This window comes from Erythrolamprus reginae, chromosome 1 (assembly GCF_031021105.1).
Source record: "Erythrolamprus reginae isolate rEryReg1 chromosome 1, rEryReg1.hap1, whole genome shotgun sequence".
Taxonomy (NCBI): Eukaryota; Metazoa; Chordata; class Lepidosauria; order Squamata; family Dipsadidae; genus Erythrolamprus; species Erythrolamprus reginae.
This window is the reverse complement of record NC_091950.1, coordinates 104,517,040-104,532,143: the sequence shown is the minus strand read 5'-3', so window position 1 is coordinate 104,532,143 and position 15,104 is coordinate 104,517,040. Positions and strand designations below refer to the sequence as shown.

Below are 15,104 nucleotides of genomic sequence, written 5' to 3'. Positions count from 1 at the left end.
CCTCATCTGCTTTTTAGTATATCACTACAGATAGTCCTTGATTTACAACTGTTCGTTTAGTGACCTTTCAAACTCACAACGGCACTGAAAAAAGTGAATTGTGACAATTTTTCACACTTATGACTCTTGCAGGATTCTCCAAGTCTTATGAACAAAATTGAGATGCTTATCAGCTGGTTCATATTGTCCGGGAGGCATATGATAAGTTTTTGTGACATCCTGACAAACAAAATCAATAAGGAAAGCAAATTCACTTAACAACTGTGTTACTAAATCAAAACTGCAATGGTTCACTGAACAAAAAGAGGTTGTAAAATGGGGCAAAAGAGGTTGTAAAATGGGGCAAAACTCACTGAATGTTTCACTTAGCAACATAAATTTTGGGCTCAATTGTGGTAGTAAGTTGAGGACTACCTGTACTGCACACATTGCAACATGCCATAATATTTGACAATAAGAGAAAATACCTCTTCATGTATCACCTCCGCTTTTCCACTTTTTACATTTAAAGTAAAAAATTGGTGGGAAAAGTTTTGATCCTACATATATCCTACTCACAATTGATTTAACTATTGTTACCCCAGTTGTGGCCTCCAGTGATGGAGACAAAAATGAAAAGTCAGATCTTGGTCCAGAGTAGCATCCTACATTGACCAGTGATGATGAAAATCTTATAAATAACAGTCAAGATCCTATAAATAGACATCCACCTTCCACTGAAAGTAAGACTTATAGTATATATTCCTATGATTTTAATATTTAGTTTTGTAAGACTTCATGTCCCATAATTTATGTATTTGGATGACCTACTACATCAGTGAAAACAAAAACAAGTAATATTTACAGTATAAGGAAAGCAGAGTGGAACGCTTGATTTTCAAGGGAAGTCTTACTATAAACAAAACCCGGTCTATAACTTCATAGTTGGTTGGAATGTCACAATAGTGGGTTCTAAAACCCTTTATTACTGGTTCACATGCGCACGCATGCTTCTGCGCATGTGCAGAAGCTCCCGGGTGGATGGGTGGAGCTTCCCACCACTGGCGCTTCCAGTTCTCAGAACAAGGACGAACCAAGAGCAACCCACCAATGGTGTGTGAGTCTCAAAGGCTACACCAATAATTTTTCTATCTTTTCTCACTGTGGAGTAATCTTTTCTGATTTCTAAAGAATAAGTAATTACTGTCATATCACTTTGGACATAATAACATGCATGACACTAATTTCTAATGTATTACAATTGACTACTGTTTGTAAATCTGATCATATATTATTGATTGTGGCTGAAATTAGGAATTTTCACACATTCTCATTTAAAATAAAATACTATAATTTACAGGCTTTAACAGTCTTTCACAAGAACACCAAACTCTCATAAAATTTTGCAATTGCTCCTTGAGCTCTGAGAAGAAATAATGAAATTGCATGATAGTTCACACATTTTTTATTTTGGAAAATGGGACATTGAGGGTTAGAAAGATATCAATTTGCAGTGTAAAGATGTAGAAGAGAATAATTTGAAAAAGCAGGCAGATTGTTTAAATATATTTGGTATCTTAATTAGAACTTTAAATGAACAGTCTGTTAACAGTCTTTTGTTTATGGCAAGTTAATAAATGAAATCAGTTGAAATCAAATAGGCTGGTCTTGATATCAGCAAAAGACGTTGCAAATTGAAAGCAGCAGCTACATCTGATACTTATCTGAGTATCACCTGAGGCTTGTTCTACTCCTGGCTAAAGAGTAACTGGGGCTTTCCAAATATTCCAGTTTAACATTTTAACAACCTTATGGGCTTTTCTGGTTTTTTCATAAGTATTTCAGATAGATCCTGTACTATTCCATAAAAGGAGTCTGATCTGGTACAAATCCTGAATGTTTATAATACTGGTAATATAAACATTAAAAGGCGCTACCCTGTATATCTCATTTTGTTCTTTCCATTAGCTCAAAATAGAGGGTCGCCAGAAAGTAATGCACCGCATTTTTTTCTTCAACTATTTATACTAATTATAAGCCTGTGAACTATAGGTGAATTTTTAATCATGAATTCTAGAGCAGACACTGTACTGTTTTCTTAATATGATTTAGATTTTATTTTGCGGGATAAATTATTTCCAAATTCACAAATCAGTTTGAGAATGTTGTTTCTAATCTTTCTAATCAGTGCCCTGTGTACTCTCTATTGATTTAATTTGATTTGCTCATCATCTGGTAGCCATTTAGAAATTGTCTGAATTAGGTATATTGCAACATGTGATCACAACAGTTATACTGTATTGCGCCCTTGAGTTTGAATACCCAAACTTTGTTTTTTTATCCTTGGTATTCATTTAAATCACCAATTTTTATTGTTCCTAATGCATACCAGTGGGGCGTAGTGGAAAAGTGGGGGGACCATAGTTGTATAATATTAGAAATGTTAATTTTTGAAAGAAGCATCTTTTACTTATTTGCACTTGGAATATACAGTAGCTATGCTTTCCAATTCAAATCAGCTATTTTGGCCTACAAAAAACTTGCTGAAGTAAACTGAAACATTACTGGGCTTATTAAATTTCCCTGGCATAGCCCAGCTCTCTCACATCTTCTGAAAGAAAAACAACCTTTTAGCAGTGAGTGTGAAATAAAGATTCCTGTGTGGGTTAAAAAAAAAAAACCAAAGGATCAATCTAAGTAGTGATAGCTCATCAGTACTTATGGGAATTAAAGCGTTGTTATGAATGAACCACATCAGTCCACAGAGGCTGATTAAATAATAGAACATTGTTTTCCTCTGCAAATACAATAGCAGAAATTTTAGATATTGATAATGCAGAGAGTAATGCGTGTCTTTTCTCTAGGTTCTGATCCAGACAAACAAGGGTCAGGAAAAAGTCAACCACGAATGGCTCATATACCAGGTTTGTGTCTATGTTTTATCATTGCTACTTTTTATTTAATTAATTAATTAATTAATTAACTTTTTAATGCCGCCCTTCTCCTTAGACTCAGGGTGGCTTACAACATGTTAGCAATAGCACTTTTTGACAGAGCCAGCATATTGCCCCCACAATCCTGGGTCATCATTTTACCCACCTCGGAAGGATAGAAGACTGAGTCAACCTTGAGCCGGTGATGAGATTTGAACCGCCGACCTACATATCTACATTCAGCTTTAGTGGCCTGCATTACTGCCCTCTACCTGCTGCGCCACCTTGGCTCAATCTTATATAGTTATCATATAGTCATACTGTGATGTTCTTGTATTTTTTGTTGTCATCTTTTAAAACATGCAAATGCCATCATTCGGTATATACCTTCCAAAGATGTCATGTGTTTGCACTTTTCATCTCTTCCCGCCTCCACAGCCCGTGTTTTAGGATATATTGAAATTAAAGGTTTTCTGACACTAAGACCAGTGGCTTAAATCAGGGAAATTACTGCTAATGTAAAAAAAAAAAGTTCAATTATGTATATATTCAATAGTATACAAACAAAGGGAAAGTTCTGTTGAACTTCAATACTTTGTATTATTTTTGGATTATAGAATGTCTGTGGCAGCCACCAGCAGCCAGCAGAGCTAGCAGCAGATTTGGACATTGAGGAGGTTCGAGAGGAACATGAGCCAGTCCTGGAGTCTGGGGAAGGCTCGGATGAGTGCTCTACGTCAGAGGCAGAGATGGGGCCAGGGCAGTCTGACAATTGTCAACTGCCTTTGGAGTCAGGCATTAGTAAGGCAGATGAACAGTGTTCCCAGTGTGCAAATGTACAGAGTTGCCAGATGAAAGGAACAGCTGAGGAACAAGGGTCAACATGGGAGTAAGATTATAGATGGACGATGTATGGCCCATCACATAGGGAATAAAAGAGGAGCAAACGTGGAAACGAGTTTGCAGAAGACAATTAGTTCACTTAAATGGTTCATAACTCTCAGAGACTTCTTGGTAGGGTTTGGTAGGGAAGGTTTGCCTATTTGCCGATGACTCTAAAGTGTGCAATAGGGTTGATATTCTTGGAGGAGTCTGTAATATGGTAAATGATTTAAATGGTCAAAGCAATGGAAACTGCAGTTTAATGTTTCCAAATGTAAAATAATGCACTTGGGGAAAAGGAATCCTCAATCTGAGTATTGTATTGGCAGTTCTGTGTTAGCAAAAACTTCAGAAGAAAAGGATTTAGGGGTAGTGATTTCTGACAGTTTCAAAATGGGTGAGCAGTGTGGTCGGGCGGTAGGAAAAGCAAGTAGGATGCTTGGCTGCATAGCTAGAGGTATAACAAGCAGGAAGAGGGAGGTTGTGATCAGGAAAGACTTAATGAACTCAATCTGTATAGTCTGGAGGACAGAAGGAAAAGGGGGGTCATGATCGAAACATTTAAATATATTAAAGGGTTAAATAAGGTCCAATAGGGAAGTGTTTTTAATAGGAAAGTGAACACAAGAACAAGGGGACACAATCTGAAGTTAATTGGGGGAAAGATCAAAAGCAACGTGAGAAAATATTATTTCACTGAAAGAGTAGTAGATCCTTGGAACAAACTTCCAGCAGATGTGGTTGGTAAATCCACAGTAACTGAATTTAAACATGCCTGGAATAAACATATATCCATTGTAAGATAAAATACAGGAAATAGTATAAGGGCAGACTAGATGGACCATGAGGTCTTTTTCTGCCATCAGTCTTCTATGTTTCTATGTTTCTTGCCAAGTTTTGAAGATATCAGTTTGACGGCTCTCCAAGCCAGATAAGGTCTCTGCTGTAAATTTACCCTTGAATGACCTTGCTGGGTGTGAATGAGAATAATTCACAGTAATTTAATAAGAAGGGATTTTTGTTGGGACTTCATAGTTTGGGAACGCCTAGGTCAGAACAGTGCCACAATTTTACTGACATGTAGGAACATACTGTAATTTGGTAGAATGTGGCATAAAATGGGCGGCAGCTGTAATCCAGATATGTCTCCATGGCTAAGGTGAGATCTTATGGTTCAACTACATAATTGCTTTATTTTTTATACAACTTTTATCTGTTTACACTACCCATAAGTGTTATCGTATCTATCATAGAAAATAGTGATTTCAAAATTGTTTAACAGCAACATTGATGCTAATTGTAATATTCAAAACGGCTTTTATTGAAGAATCATACCTTCATTTATAATCTATGTTTTATTGAAGAATCATACCTTCATTTATAATCTCAGATCTTTAATTTGCTAACCATGTAATTTGATTTTGGGCTTTGACACAGATTAAAATAAATTCTTTAGTTAATTTTTAGAATATTATCCTTCTCCTCTGCGCTGCTGCGAGAGTCCAAGCAATGGATTAAATCTCGGTCAGGTGATTGGAGATTGAGGTGATTAATGTAATTTAAACATGCCCTCTGCACAGCTGGAGTAGCCCGCCAGTTTCAAAACTCAGTCGGTGAAAGAGGGGCAACTTTTTTACTCACTATACCGATTGATTTTTGCTATTGCTTGGACTCTCCTTTCATAAAGGTTTGTGTTAATGTATGAGCAAAGTAATCCTTGTTTACCAAGGTTGTTCATACACAGAAACATTTAGATTGAGATTAGTCGTGAATAATTACAACTAATTATTATGGAGTCACACACAGATATACTAACTTGAATTAAAATTTACTTTGAGAAATAACATATTCAGATAAACAGTCTAAATTCATATACATAATAAATCAGAATAACAATCCAAATATTACCAAGTACATAGTCTTTCTTTCCAGTTGTCTTTGTCATAATCAGTAAACAAAGATATCAAGCTTAAACACATTTTAGCTATAATACATGGCTACAGTACAGAGACATTGCAGAGCATACCTAACAGTGAGTAGCTATAAACAGTGAGTAGTCAGACAGAGAAACAAATAGAGTGACTCAGAGAAATAAGCTATGATCTCTAGCATCTTCTTATGGCAGCGTACAACACTTCAGCTAAACAGACATAGCTCAGTTATAACACATATTGTTGGTTTATATATTGCCAACCACACCATTATGGACAGAGTCACAGAGAAGACAGTGCACAGAGAAATTATTATTATTATTATTATTATTATTATTATTATTATTATTATTATTATTATTAGATTAGATTTGTATGCCGCCCCTCTCCGTAGACTCGGGGCGGCTCACAACAGTGATAAAAGCAATACAATTGTTTTTAAGCAATGATAGTTGTCCTCATAACTTTTATCCATTATTGGATTATCTTACCTGTTCAGGTAAGACAAAAGCAGTTCATATGGTCTTTCCCACCCCCCACCCCTGGCCATACCACTTGACTATTGGAAAATCTCACTGTGGCGTGGTTAAAGAAGTATACGGAAACCACTCTCACAATTGTGTAAGTCACAGCAGCTGTCTTTGTCTCCTGTCACACACAGGATAATCCAATAATGGATAAAAGTTATGAGGACAACTATCATTGCTTATATACAATTGTTGTCAAGAGTAGCTGGGATATAACTTTCACTTATGTGAAAATGAGATAATAAAGAATAATGGTTTTCTGACAGCTAAAAATAACAGATCATGAATATCTAAAGGAAGTAAAAGGAAGGATATTAAAGAGAATATGTCAAATCTCTGATCAGATAACAAAGGAATGTTTTTCCTTTATCCGCAGATTGGCTTATTGTAGTGGCTTCTCTTTTGGCCCTGGCGTTGATTCTTGGTGTTTGCATTGCTGTAAACAGTCGAAGGAGGTAAGAAATGCTTTCATAGTTTTCCATTTCTCAGTGCCAAAACTGTCTATTGCTGAAATATTTTTTTGACTGACAATTTTAGAGCATTCAGTGGAAACAGTGTTACAGAGAGATTAATAAACAAACTCACCTGGAAGCCACAGGCCACTGTTTTTAAACATTTAATGCATTATCGCTTACTGCTTATTTCTTACTCTTTTTCGCCCAAAATAAGACCCTGTCTTATATTTTTTGAATCCCAAAATAAGCACTTGGTCTTATTTTTGGGGAGGTCTTCTTATTTTGGGGCACGTGTAGCAAGACACGGCTCCTTTTGCCATCTTACCTGATTTCCAGCTCTGTCTCCCTAACCCTAACCCGAGGAAATGGTGGGGACTGGCTGCGCATGTGTTTAAATATTTTTGGGGAGGGTTTATTTTCAGGGGAAGGGCTTATTTTCAGAAGAGGGTGAATTTTCGGGTTTGTTTTATTTTCGGGGAAACACAGTAGTTCATTATTCATTGTAAGATACCTCCTTTTCTGTGTCAATTCAAAAGTGGATTTTTCAACCCTGCCATTTGTCATACAACTTTTCTCCTTTTGAGTCAGAGCAAAGAGCCACCTTGAAGTTAGTTATTGGGATTTACCCTGGATTATTTTCTGAATAGTATTAGAAAATTAACACTTAGCTAAAGTATGCATCCAAAAACAAAGTTAGATTGATGTAATTAGATAAATGAATGCCATTGCTCACATAATCTATTTACCTGCAGATTAATTAATTATTAACTTTGTAGTTAAGAACCAGCATTTCCTGCTTGTTCAACTTTTGTGAAGCATAATTCCTTAATTTGAGTATGAGTGTTCTTCTCTAATTTATATTAAATCTTGATCTTTTGATGCTCTTATTGTAAAACAGTTTGCTAATTTTTAAAAATGTTTTTAAAGCTGACCAATGATAATCAAATGCAGATAGCGTCTCCTAAAAATGTGCAACATTGTTTAAAAAGTAGTGTTTCTCAGTTGAAGAATTAGCTTCTCTTAGTATAAAATGTCACTTACTAAATTAGTACTCTCAATTTTAAAGCCTAGCACAGATAAATCTAACTTGGAATATTTTGTAACTTATTGATGAGCCTGGGCAATTTGTATTTCAGCAACAAAATTGAAAAATAAAATGTAGAGCTGTTTGTGTTTTCAGAATGAAGCCCTACAAGCACCGTTCCCTGTAGGCTGCGCGCGTGAGCGCGCGCGCACCCCAAAATACCACCCCGCACGCCCTTTTTCATGGGCGCGCAGTCCCCATCCCCCTGCCAGCCCGTTGGGGGCGGGGGTAGGGAGGCGCCGGCAGCAGAAGGGAAGGGAGCCGCGGCCGCCCCTGCCTCCCCACGGTGCCTCCGGCCCCCTCGGCCTTTTGTCAATGCCCCCCGCCTGATCCGCCCCCTCTGCTCCTCCACCGCCTCCTGCCTTTGGGCGCGGCTCCTCCCGCACCCAGAACGCACGCCCTGCCCGTCTCACAGTCCCTTTGCCGAGAGCACTTTCATCCCGGGCTCTCAGCAAGGGGGTTGCAGGAGAGGCGGGGCAGGCGTTCTCTCAGCGGAGGCCGGCGAAGGTGATATTCAATGTCGGGGGCGCACGCGCGTTTGCGCACGCTCCCTATCTCCATACCAGCCCACTCGGAACATTCAAAATAAGAAAAACTTTCACCAGCGAAGGCTTTTCTTATTTTGAATGTTCCGAGTGGGCTGGTATGGAGATAGGGAGCGCGCGCAACCGCCCGCGCGCCCCCGACATTGAATATCACCTTCGCCAGCCTCCGCTGAGAAGAACAGAGAGAGAACGAGAGTGAGTGAGAGCAACAGACAGCAAGATAGATAGACAGTGAGAAAGAGAGAAAGGGGGGAGAGAAAGAGATAGCAAGAGAGAGAACAAGAGAGAGAAAGAGTGTGAGAAAGAAAACAAGAAAGAGTGAGAGAGAGAGAGAGAGAGAACAGTGGAAGGAAGAGATAGAGAGAAATGATAGAAAAAAGAGGAGAAAAGAGAAATGAGAAAATGATTGAGGCAGAGAATGACAGGAAAGAGAGAGAAACAGAGAGAGAAGTGACTTGATTTAAAGCATATGGTAAAAGCACTTAAATAATAACAGAGAAAAAAAACCCAGCCCTCACCTGTTTTTATTAATAGTTATGTTTTTGGTTTTGCTGGTTGATTTAGTTTTAATAGTAATGGATTTTGGTTTTTTAAAATTAATTTCTTTTAATAAAAAAGAAGGGATTTTTTTCTTATTTATTTATTTATTTATTTATTCATTCATTCATTCTATTCCGCCCAGTCCCAAAGGGACTGTTGCTCAGACACTATACTTTTCCGCCCACACCGAAAAAAAATTAGAGGGTACATTGCCTACAAGATTAATTCAGATAAAGAATATGCAGTGAAAACCACACTTCCCCTTTTTCTATAGGCCTTTTCTTCTTTCACATTTCTGTCTCCTGTGATGAGCATTATTTTAGAAGAGAACAGAGCAATCAGGATTCCATAAACATTCCTAGAATTCATAAAGGAAGATCCTTAGGTTTCACCCTATTTCTTAGTAGCTCCTTCATTGTCACTTCACTCAGTATGAATCATTGATTCAAGTCATCGTCCAGTGATTGAATAATAGCTTATTAAGGGAAATAGGCAGGGGTGGGCTTAAATTTTTTAGCAACGGATTTTCTGCCTGGTTGCTAGGTGGGTGTGGCTATGGTGAGTGTGGCCTAGTCAGCTTCCTGCACCATGGTGTGGGGGTGCAGTTTACCCTTTCTGGCCTCCAAGAGGACAAAAATGCCCTCCCCAAGCTCCGTAGGTCGTCTGGAGGCCAGAAATGGGCCTGTTTTTTGTTGTCCCTGAACCTCCCCACTTGCTCTGCACTTACCTGGCATGTAAAATGGGCTGGGTGGAGGGGAGAGGAGGTGCAGATGGGGCCAACCAGGAATGGTATTGGGGGGTTCTCCAAACTGCACAGAATCTTAGCTAGAGATTCACCAAACTTCTGCGAACCTGCAGTAGCCCACCCCTGGAAAAAGGGCTGCGCTGTAAGGAAGACTACACTAGGCAGGACAGTGTAACTCTCTTAACATCAAGACGGTAGAGAGACATTTAGAAATGCAGAAAGAAAAAATACATACAAATTAGGTAACATATTTAACAATTGAAGTTGTGGGTGACATAAAAAGGGAGATGGATCAGGAATACTGGGAAACTATGAAAGAAGCACAAAGATATCTGTTTTCTTTGAGGGGGGGGGAGATTGGAAAAATAATATGTTCTAGCAGAATCAAGTAGGAGACGTTAATTAAAAGCAGTGTTAAGGTTTTCAGAAATGACAGGTGCAGGGCATTTAATGCAGTTGTCCTCAAATATCCTCTAAAGAGAAATTCAGATGAGTTCTAATTGTCCAGAAAAATATCCAGGAAATTTTCAGTTAAGAATTCTAAAGGATTGTAATAATAATTTTAATTAATAACATTTCCGATAGGTATTTGTTTATTTGGAACTTGCAAAAAACATTCATTGCAAATTCTGTTTGAATTTGAGTAACATCTGCTTTTCAGCAGTAATTGTCAATGTTATTGGCTCCAAGATTAGTGAAGAAATACTTAATTTGGTGAACTGACAATAACTTGCTACTGAGCTTTCCAAATTTTTCAACAAAATTGGATGGTTGGAGGGAGAATATAAGAGTTTTCTTTTAAAGAACTTGGGATGGATGTATTCTAAAATAAATTTCCCCCCAAAAAATACATTGGACACATCCCTATCATAGAAAGCCAAAGTTAATTCTTAATTATCTTTTATTATGTGAAGCACATATCAATGTTTCTTTAATATTTGTTATCCTCGCCCAGCCTGAGAGGGTTTTTTTAACCAAACATTTTAGTTAAAAGAAGGGGCAAGATTTTAGAGTTTTATTACATATAAACCAGCTTCAAATTCCATGGTTTAAACCAGGCTCCTCCAAAGTTATAATAATTTCAGTTATCTTCTGTTTCTGCAATATTCAAAATCAGATAATGCAAATGAAAGTGTGTATGGGTCAGTAATTGCATATCTGAATGTTACATGAACCAACCAATTAAAAAAAGTCTTCAACTGATACATTAAAAAGTTTTGATGTCATTTTGATATCCCCTTCCACTTGTTCCTTCTGAAAAACCATTATAAAGACAGTAAGAACTGTTGTTAATCAATATACATTGCTGCTAGTGGGTAAGATTTTGGTGAGTAGTGCTGGCAAAAACAATAGTTGCCCATTCCTTCCAGAACCATGTGGATGAATGAAAAGTTGAAAAGGCCTTTGCTTTTTGAGCAATAGTATATGAACTGTGTCATTCTTTGAAATATATGACATGGTACATTTGAGTTATGTGTTATTAATATAAATTTAGACATTGATTACTAGCTGTAGGCCTTTCCTTCCTTAGATGATCAATTACTTCAATCCATGTGCAACTCCAGATCCATAGACATAGTTTTACCCTTAAGCCATCCAATCTAAGATAAATGGGTCAGCTAAATCAAAGAAACCATTAAGCAAAAGAACCACTGTAGCTGTTCTTCCAGGAATCATCTTTATCTGCCTTTTACCACTTTTTGAAGAATCTAAAGATATGCCCCATTCAACTTAAGGAATTTGTTAGAAGGCTATTTTGATAGGTTATGCCTCATTCCAATTATGTCAAGGCACCAGGCCCAGAAAAATCTGAAAAATAAAGATTCATCTGCTACAATTAAAGTTCTTACCTAATAAATAAGCAAGGAGTGAATGTTTTTTAAATGAATGCTGTCCCAGACAAAATGAAGGCAGTACATAACATATTGTCTTAAAATATTTTGACATTACAATATTTTTCTTTTCTGTTAGATGCGGGCAGAAGAAGAAGCTTGTGATTAACAACGGTAAAGGAGGCATAGATGAGAAAAACAAAGATGGGTTAAATGGAGAAGCCAGCAAATCTCAGGAAATGGTGCACTTGGTACACAAAGAGAAGCCAGAAGACCAAAAGGCCCCACATGATGAATTCCAGGCAATTGATGAAACACAGAACCAACAAGATATGCCCTTGAAGAGTGGCATGTAGGAAGGCTGGCCAATCAAATTGAATCAGAGTTGGGGAAACAAAAAGCATTATGCTGAACTGGGACTAAAATTCAGAAATGCAATGAGCTACTGATATCTTTAAAGCATAATTAAGCATACATTTTCTTGGTGGGTTTTTTTTTCTTTTGTTATGGCCAGCTACAAAAATAACATGCCATTTTTGGTTTTGCCCAACATTGCATCATTTCCCCCAGTTTTAATTAGTGATCATCGTATTGCTAGCATTTGTTCCCCATTTATAATCTCTTTGGTAAGGCAAAACACCAAAATTTATTTTGCCTGACCTACAGAATTTTTGAAGTTTCCAAAATCTCTAGCCATTAAAGCGTTATAAAATGCATTCCCAGGGAATTCACAACGATAGGCTGCCTTGAGGTTTGACAGTTTTTGGAGTTGAATTTTTATTGGTCAGTTACAAAATTGTAAGATTTATTAAATCTCATTAATGTTTTAATATTTTGGAATTACATGTTGTAATAGTTGAATATGAAAAGCGTGTTTTTTACACATCCCACAGATCTCTGCCATGTTAAAAATAGACTCAGTAAAAAGGGTGGAAAGACCCAAAAAACAACAATCCCCAAACCCAATCCTGATTTATAGCAAATAAATTTTTATTCTCTATAATCTAAATAATGTGGTGATGTGATCTTTAAATTTCAGTGTTCATCTTTCTTGCTGCTATACTTCTGGGTATTGTATTCCATTTATTAGGGATCCCATTCATTATCCTATGGGCAGTGAACTGACCCTAGAATATTTGGTTGGCTCCAAACCAAGACACATTCCTTCATCCTTGTCCCTTATCTCTCAGTTTTTGTCTTCCCTTGAAATACCCATTTCTATTTGAATCTGCATCAATAGGTTTAGTTTAATGAGAATTGGAGAGTTAAATGGTTCTAAGGAATAAAACAGGGCACTTTTCCCCTAAACAGTTCCCATTCTAGCAGAAGATGTTTAATGTGAAATGTTTTCTATGCATTCATGAACACATGAAACAGATTTGAAATAAGCAATTTCTGAAGTTCTATTTTCTTGAAAACATGCCACGGCTGACACAGAATAAGTGCCTTTAGTAGAATGTACTGTATCTGTCTCCCAGTTTTTGAGAAATATATGGAAGATTGGAGAATTTTGTGTTATGTGTGCATTACTGAGTGTTTTCAGTTGTGTTATGCTTTTTAATAAGTTAGATATAGAAAGTATAGTCTAACTACCTTACTTGGGAATCCACTGTGATAAATTAGCTGATTATATATAAGAAACAATTGTTTGAACTTTTATTGGATTGTTTTTCAGTCTGAAAGAAGGCATAGTGTATAACCATCACTCAATTTGTGCTTAAGTTAAGGAAACAGTTTATTGTCATACACATTCCATTTAAATTACAGTATAATAATTGATGCCATATATTTCTTTGCCAAAGGTGTTGAATAAAACTTTGAACCCTACTTTTACATGGCAATACCGTATTTTTCAGAGTATAAGACACACCAGAGTATAAGATGCACCTTAGTTTTGGGGGAAGAAAATGGCAATAGGTAGGAAAAAAATCTACCTACCAGGTAGTCACCTGGCTAGCGTCCTTAGTCTTTTCAGCTTCGGCACATTATTTTATCCCCTGGTTAGGGCTGAAAAAGCTTTCTTCTGAGGGAGTAGGAATCAAAGCAAGCCTGTAAAGACTTAGGGCAGGAAAAAAACTTCTTTGGAGGGAATAGGAAGCTGGGAAGATCGTTAGCAGTTAATTAGGGCTGGGGAAAAAACTTCAACCCCCCTACATTTGGTGTATAAGACGCACCCAAATTTTCAGCTTCTTAGCAGGGGGAAAGGTGCGTCTTATACTCTGAAAAATAAGGTTGCCATTTTCTTCCCCCAAAATATTACTTCTGATTCCTAGCAACATACTCTTCTGTGGTTTTTTTATATTTGAACCAGCTTCTCTCGTAAATTTCCTGGCTAGATAACTTCAGAACTGCATGGGAAAATGAACTTTATTGGGGTTTCTTATACTTTCTTTTATCTTTCAGAAAGGTATTTGAAATACTTGACCAACTAACACATGGTCCTTAATGAGCCTATGTCCAAATGAAAGGAAGCATGCAAAGGGTAACTCAGGGTTCTGCCTAAAACCCAGTTTCTAGATAAGAGGTCACCAACCAGCAGTCTGTAAACTAAGACCGGAATGTAGCATGCCAAAACCCAGTCACTGCAAACAAGTGAAGCCCCATCCATAGGATGCAGGCAGCATGCAAAACCACTCCCCCTCTAGTCCATGGAACTGGTCCCTAGTGTCCAAAAGGTTGAGAGCCACTTCTCTTAGATAACTTTGATGCGGGAGTAAAAGGATTGCTCATAAAATTTGCAGATGACACAGAGCTGGAAGACTTTCTAATACCCCAGATGGCAGGCTCAAGCTTCAAAACGATTTTGATAGGCTTGAACATTGATCCCATCCAATAGAACATTTTTCAATAATTAAAAATGTTAAGGTTCTGCACTTGGCAGGAAAAAACCCACAGATGTACAAGTACAATTTAGGTATAGGTAAGCCTTGTCTCAGAAGAGTTCATTTAGTGACTGTTTGAAATTATAATTTCACTGAAAAAACTGACTTCTGACCATTGCAGCATCCCCAGGGCGATTTGATCAAAATTTAGATGCATAGTGTACTAATTTAGTTTTACAAAAATGAACAAGACTGATCAATATAAGCAATTTTCACCATGAACCATTTTCTTCAGGTGTAACAATTTCCCCACTTTTAAGCCAATGTTGGTCTAGTAGACAACAGGCAGAGGTACATTTTTTTTTCACGGGCAGCTTTTTGCATTAAATACAAACACACACACACACTAACATTTTAGTAGCATAACCATCTCAAATTATTGTTGAGCTTCACTGTTAAAAGAAATGCAATACAGAAATCTGTAGAAGCTGCAAATCTAACACAAATGTGAAAGTAGCTCTGTTGGTTTGATATGTCAGTCATTGGCAAACTGGCATACATATATCAAATTTGCTACTGGACTACAACACTTCATACATCCTTCCATCACATATTCTCTCTAGAGCTTGCAAGTAAATAGATATACTCACATTGATTCAATCCATGAAAATTATGAATTCACATTTATTGATGATATGTACATAAAAAAATCCAACATTAATGAAATATTGTTTTTGCTGATTATTTCCAGTATATAAAGAATGTCCAGTTTTGTTTTATATACAAGTTACAGAAATCAGTTCACACAGGAGAATAAAATAATTGCTAA

General features: G+C 37.1%; 1 protein-coding gene across 14 annotated transcripts in view; it reads left to right on the top strand.

Moving 5' to 3' along the window:
* The window catches only part of CD44 (CD44 molecule (IN blood group)), an 85,896-nt gene extending 73,434 nt beyond the window's left edge, over nucleotides 1–12,462 (top strand). For 13 of the 14 annotated variants that reach the window (XM_070760917.1, XM_070760943.1, XM_070760896.1 and 10 more), the window contains 3 exons: nucleotides 2,844–2,903; nucleotides 6,629–6,707; nucleotides 11,593–12,462. In XM_070760917.1, coding sequence (XP_070617018.1) covers nucleotides 2,844–2,903; nucleotides 6,629–6,707; nucleotides 11,593–11,809 — 356 coding nt within the window. In that variant the 3' untranslated portion in view covers nucleotides 11,810–12,462. Of the gene's footprint in view, nucleotides 1–584; nucleotides 723–2,843; nucleotides 2,904–6,628; nucleotides 6,708–11,592 lie in introns of all 14 variants that reach the window. The other variant, XR_011559840.1, reaches the window with a different exon arrangement.
* The last annotated feature ends 2,642 nt before the right edge of the window (nucleotides 12,463–15,104 follow it).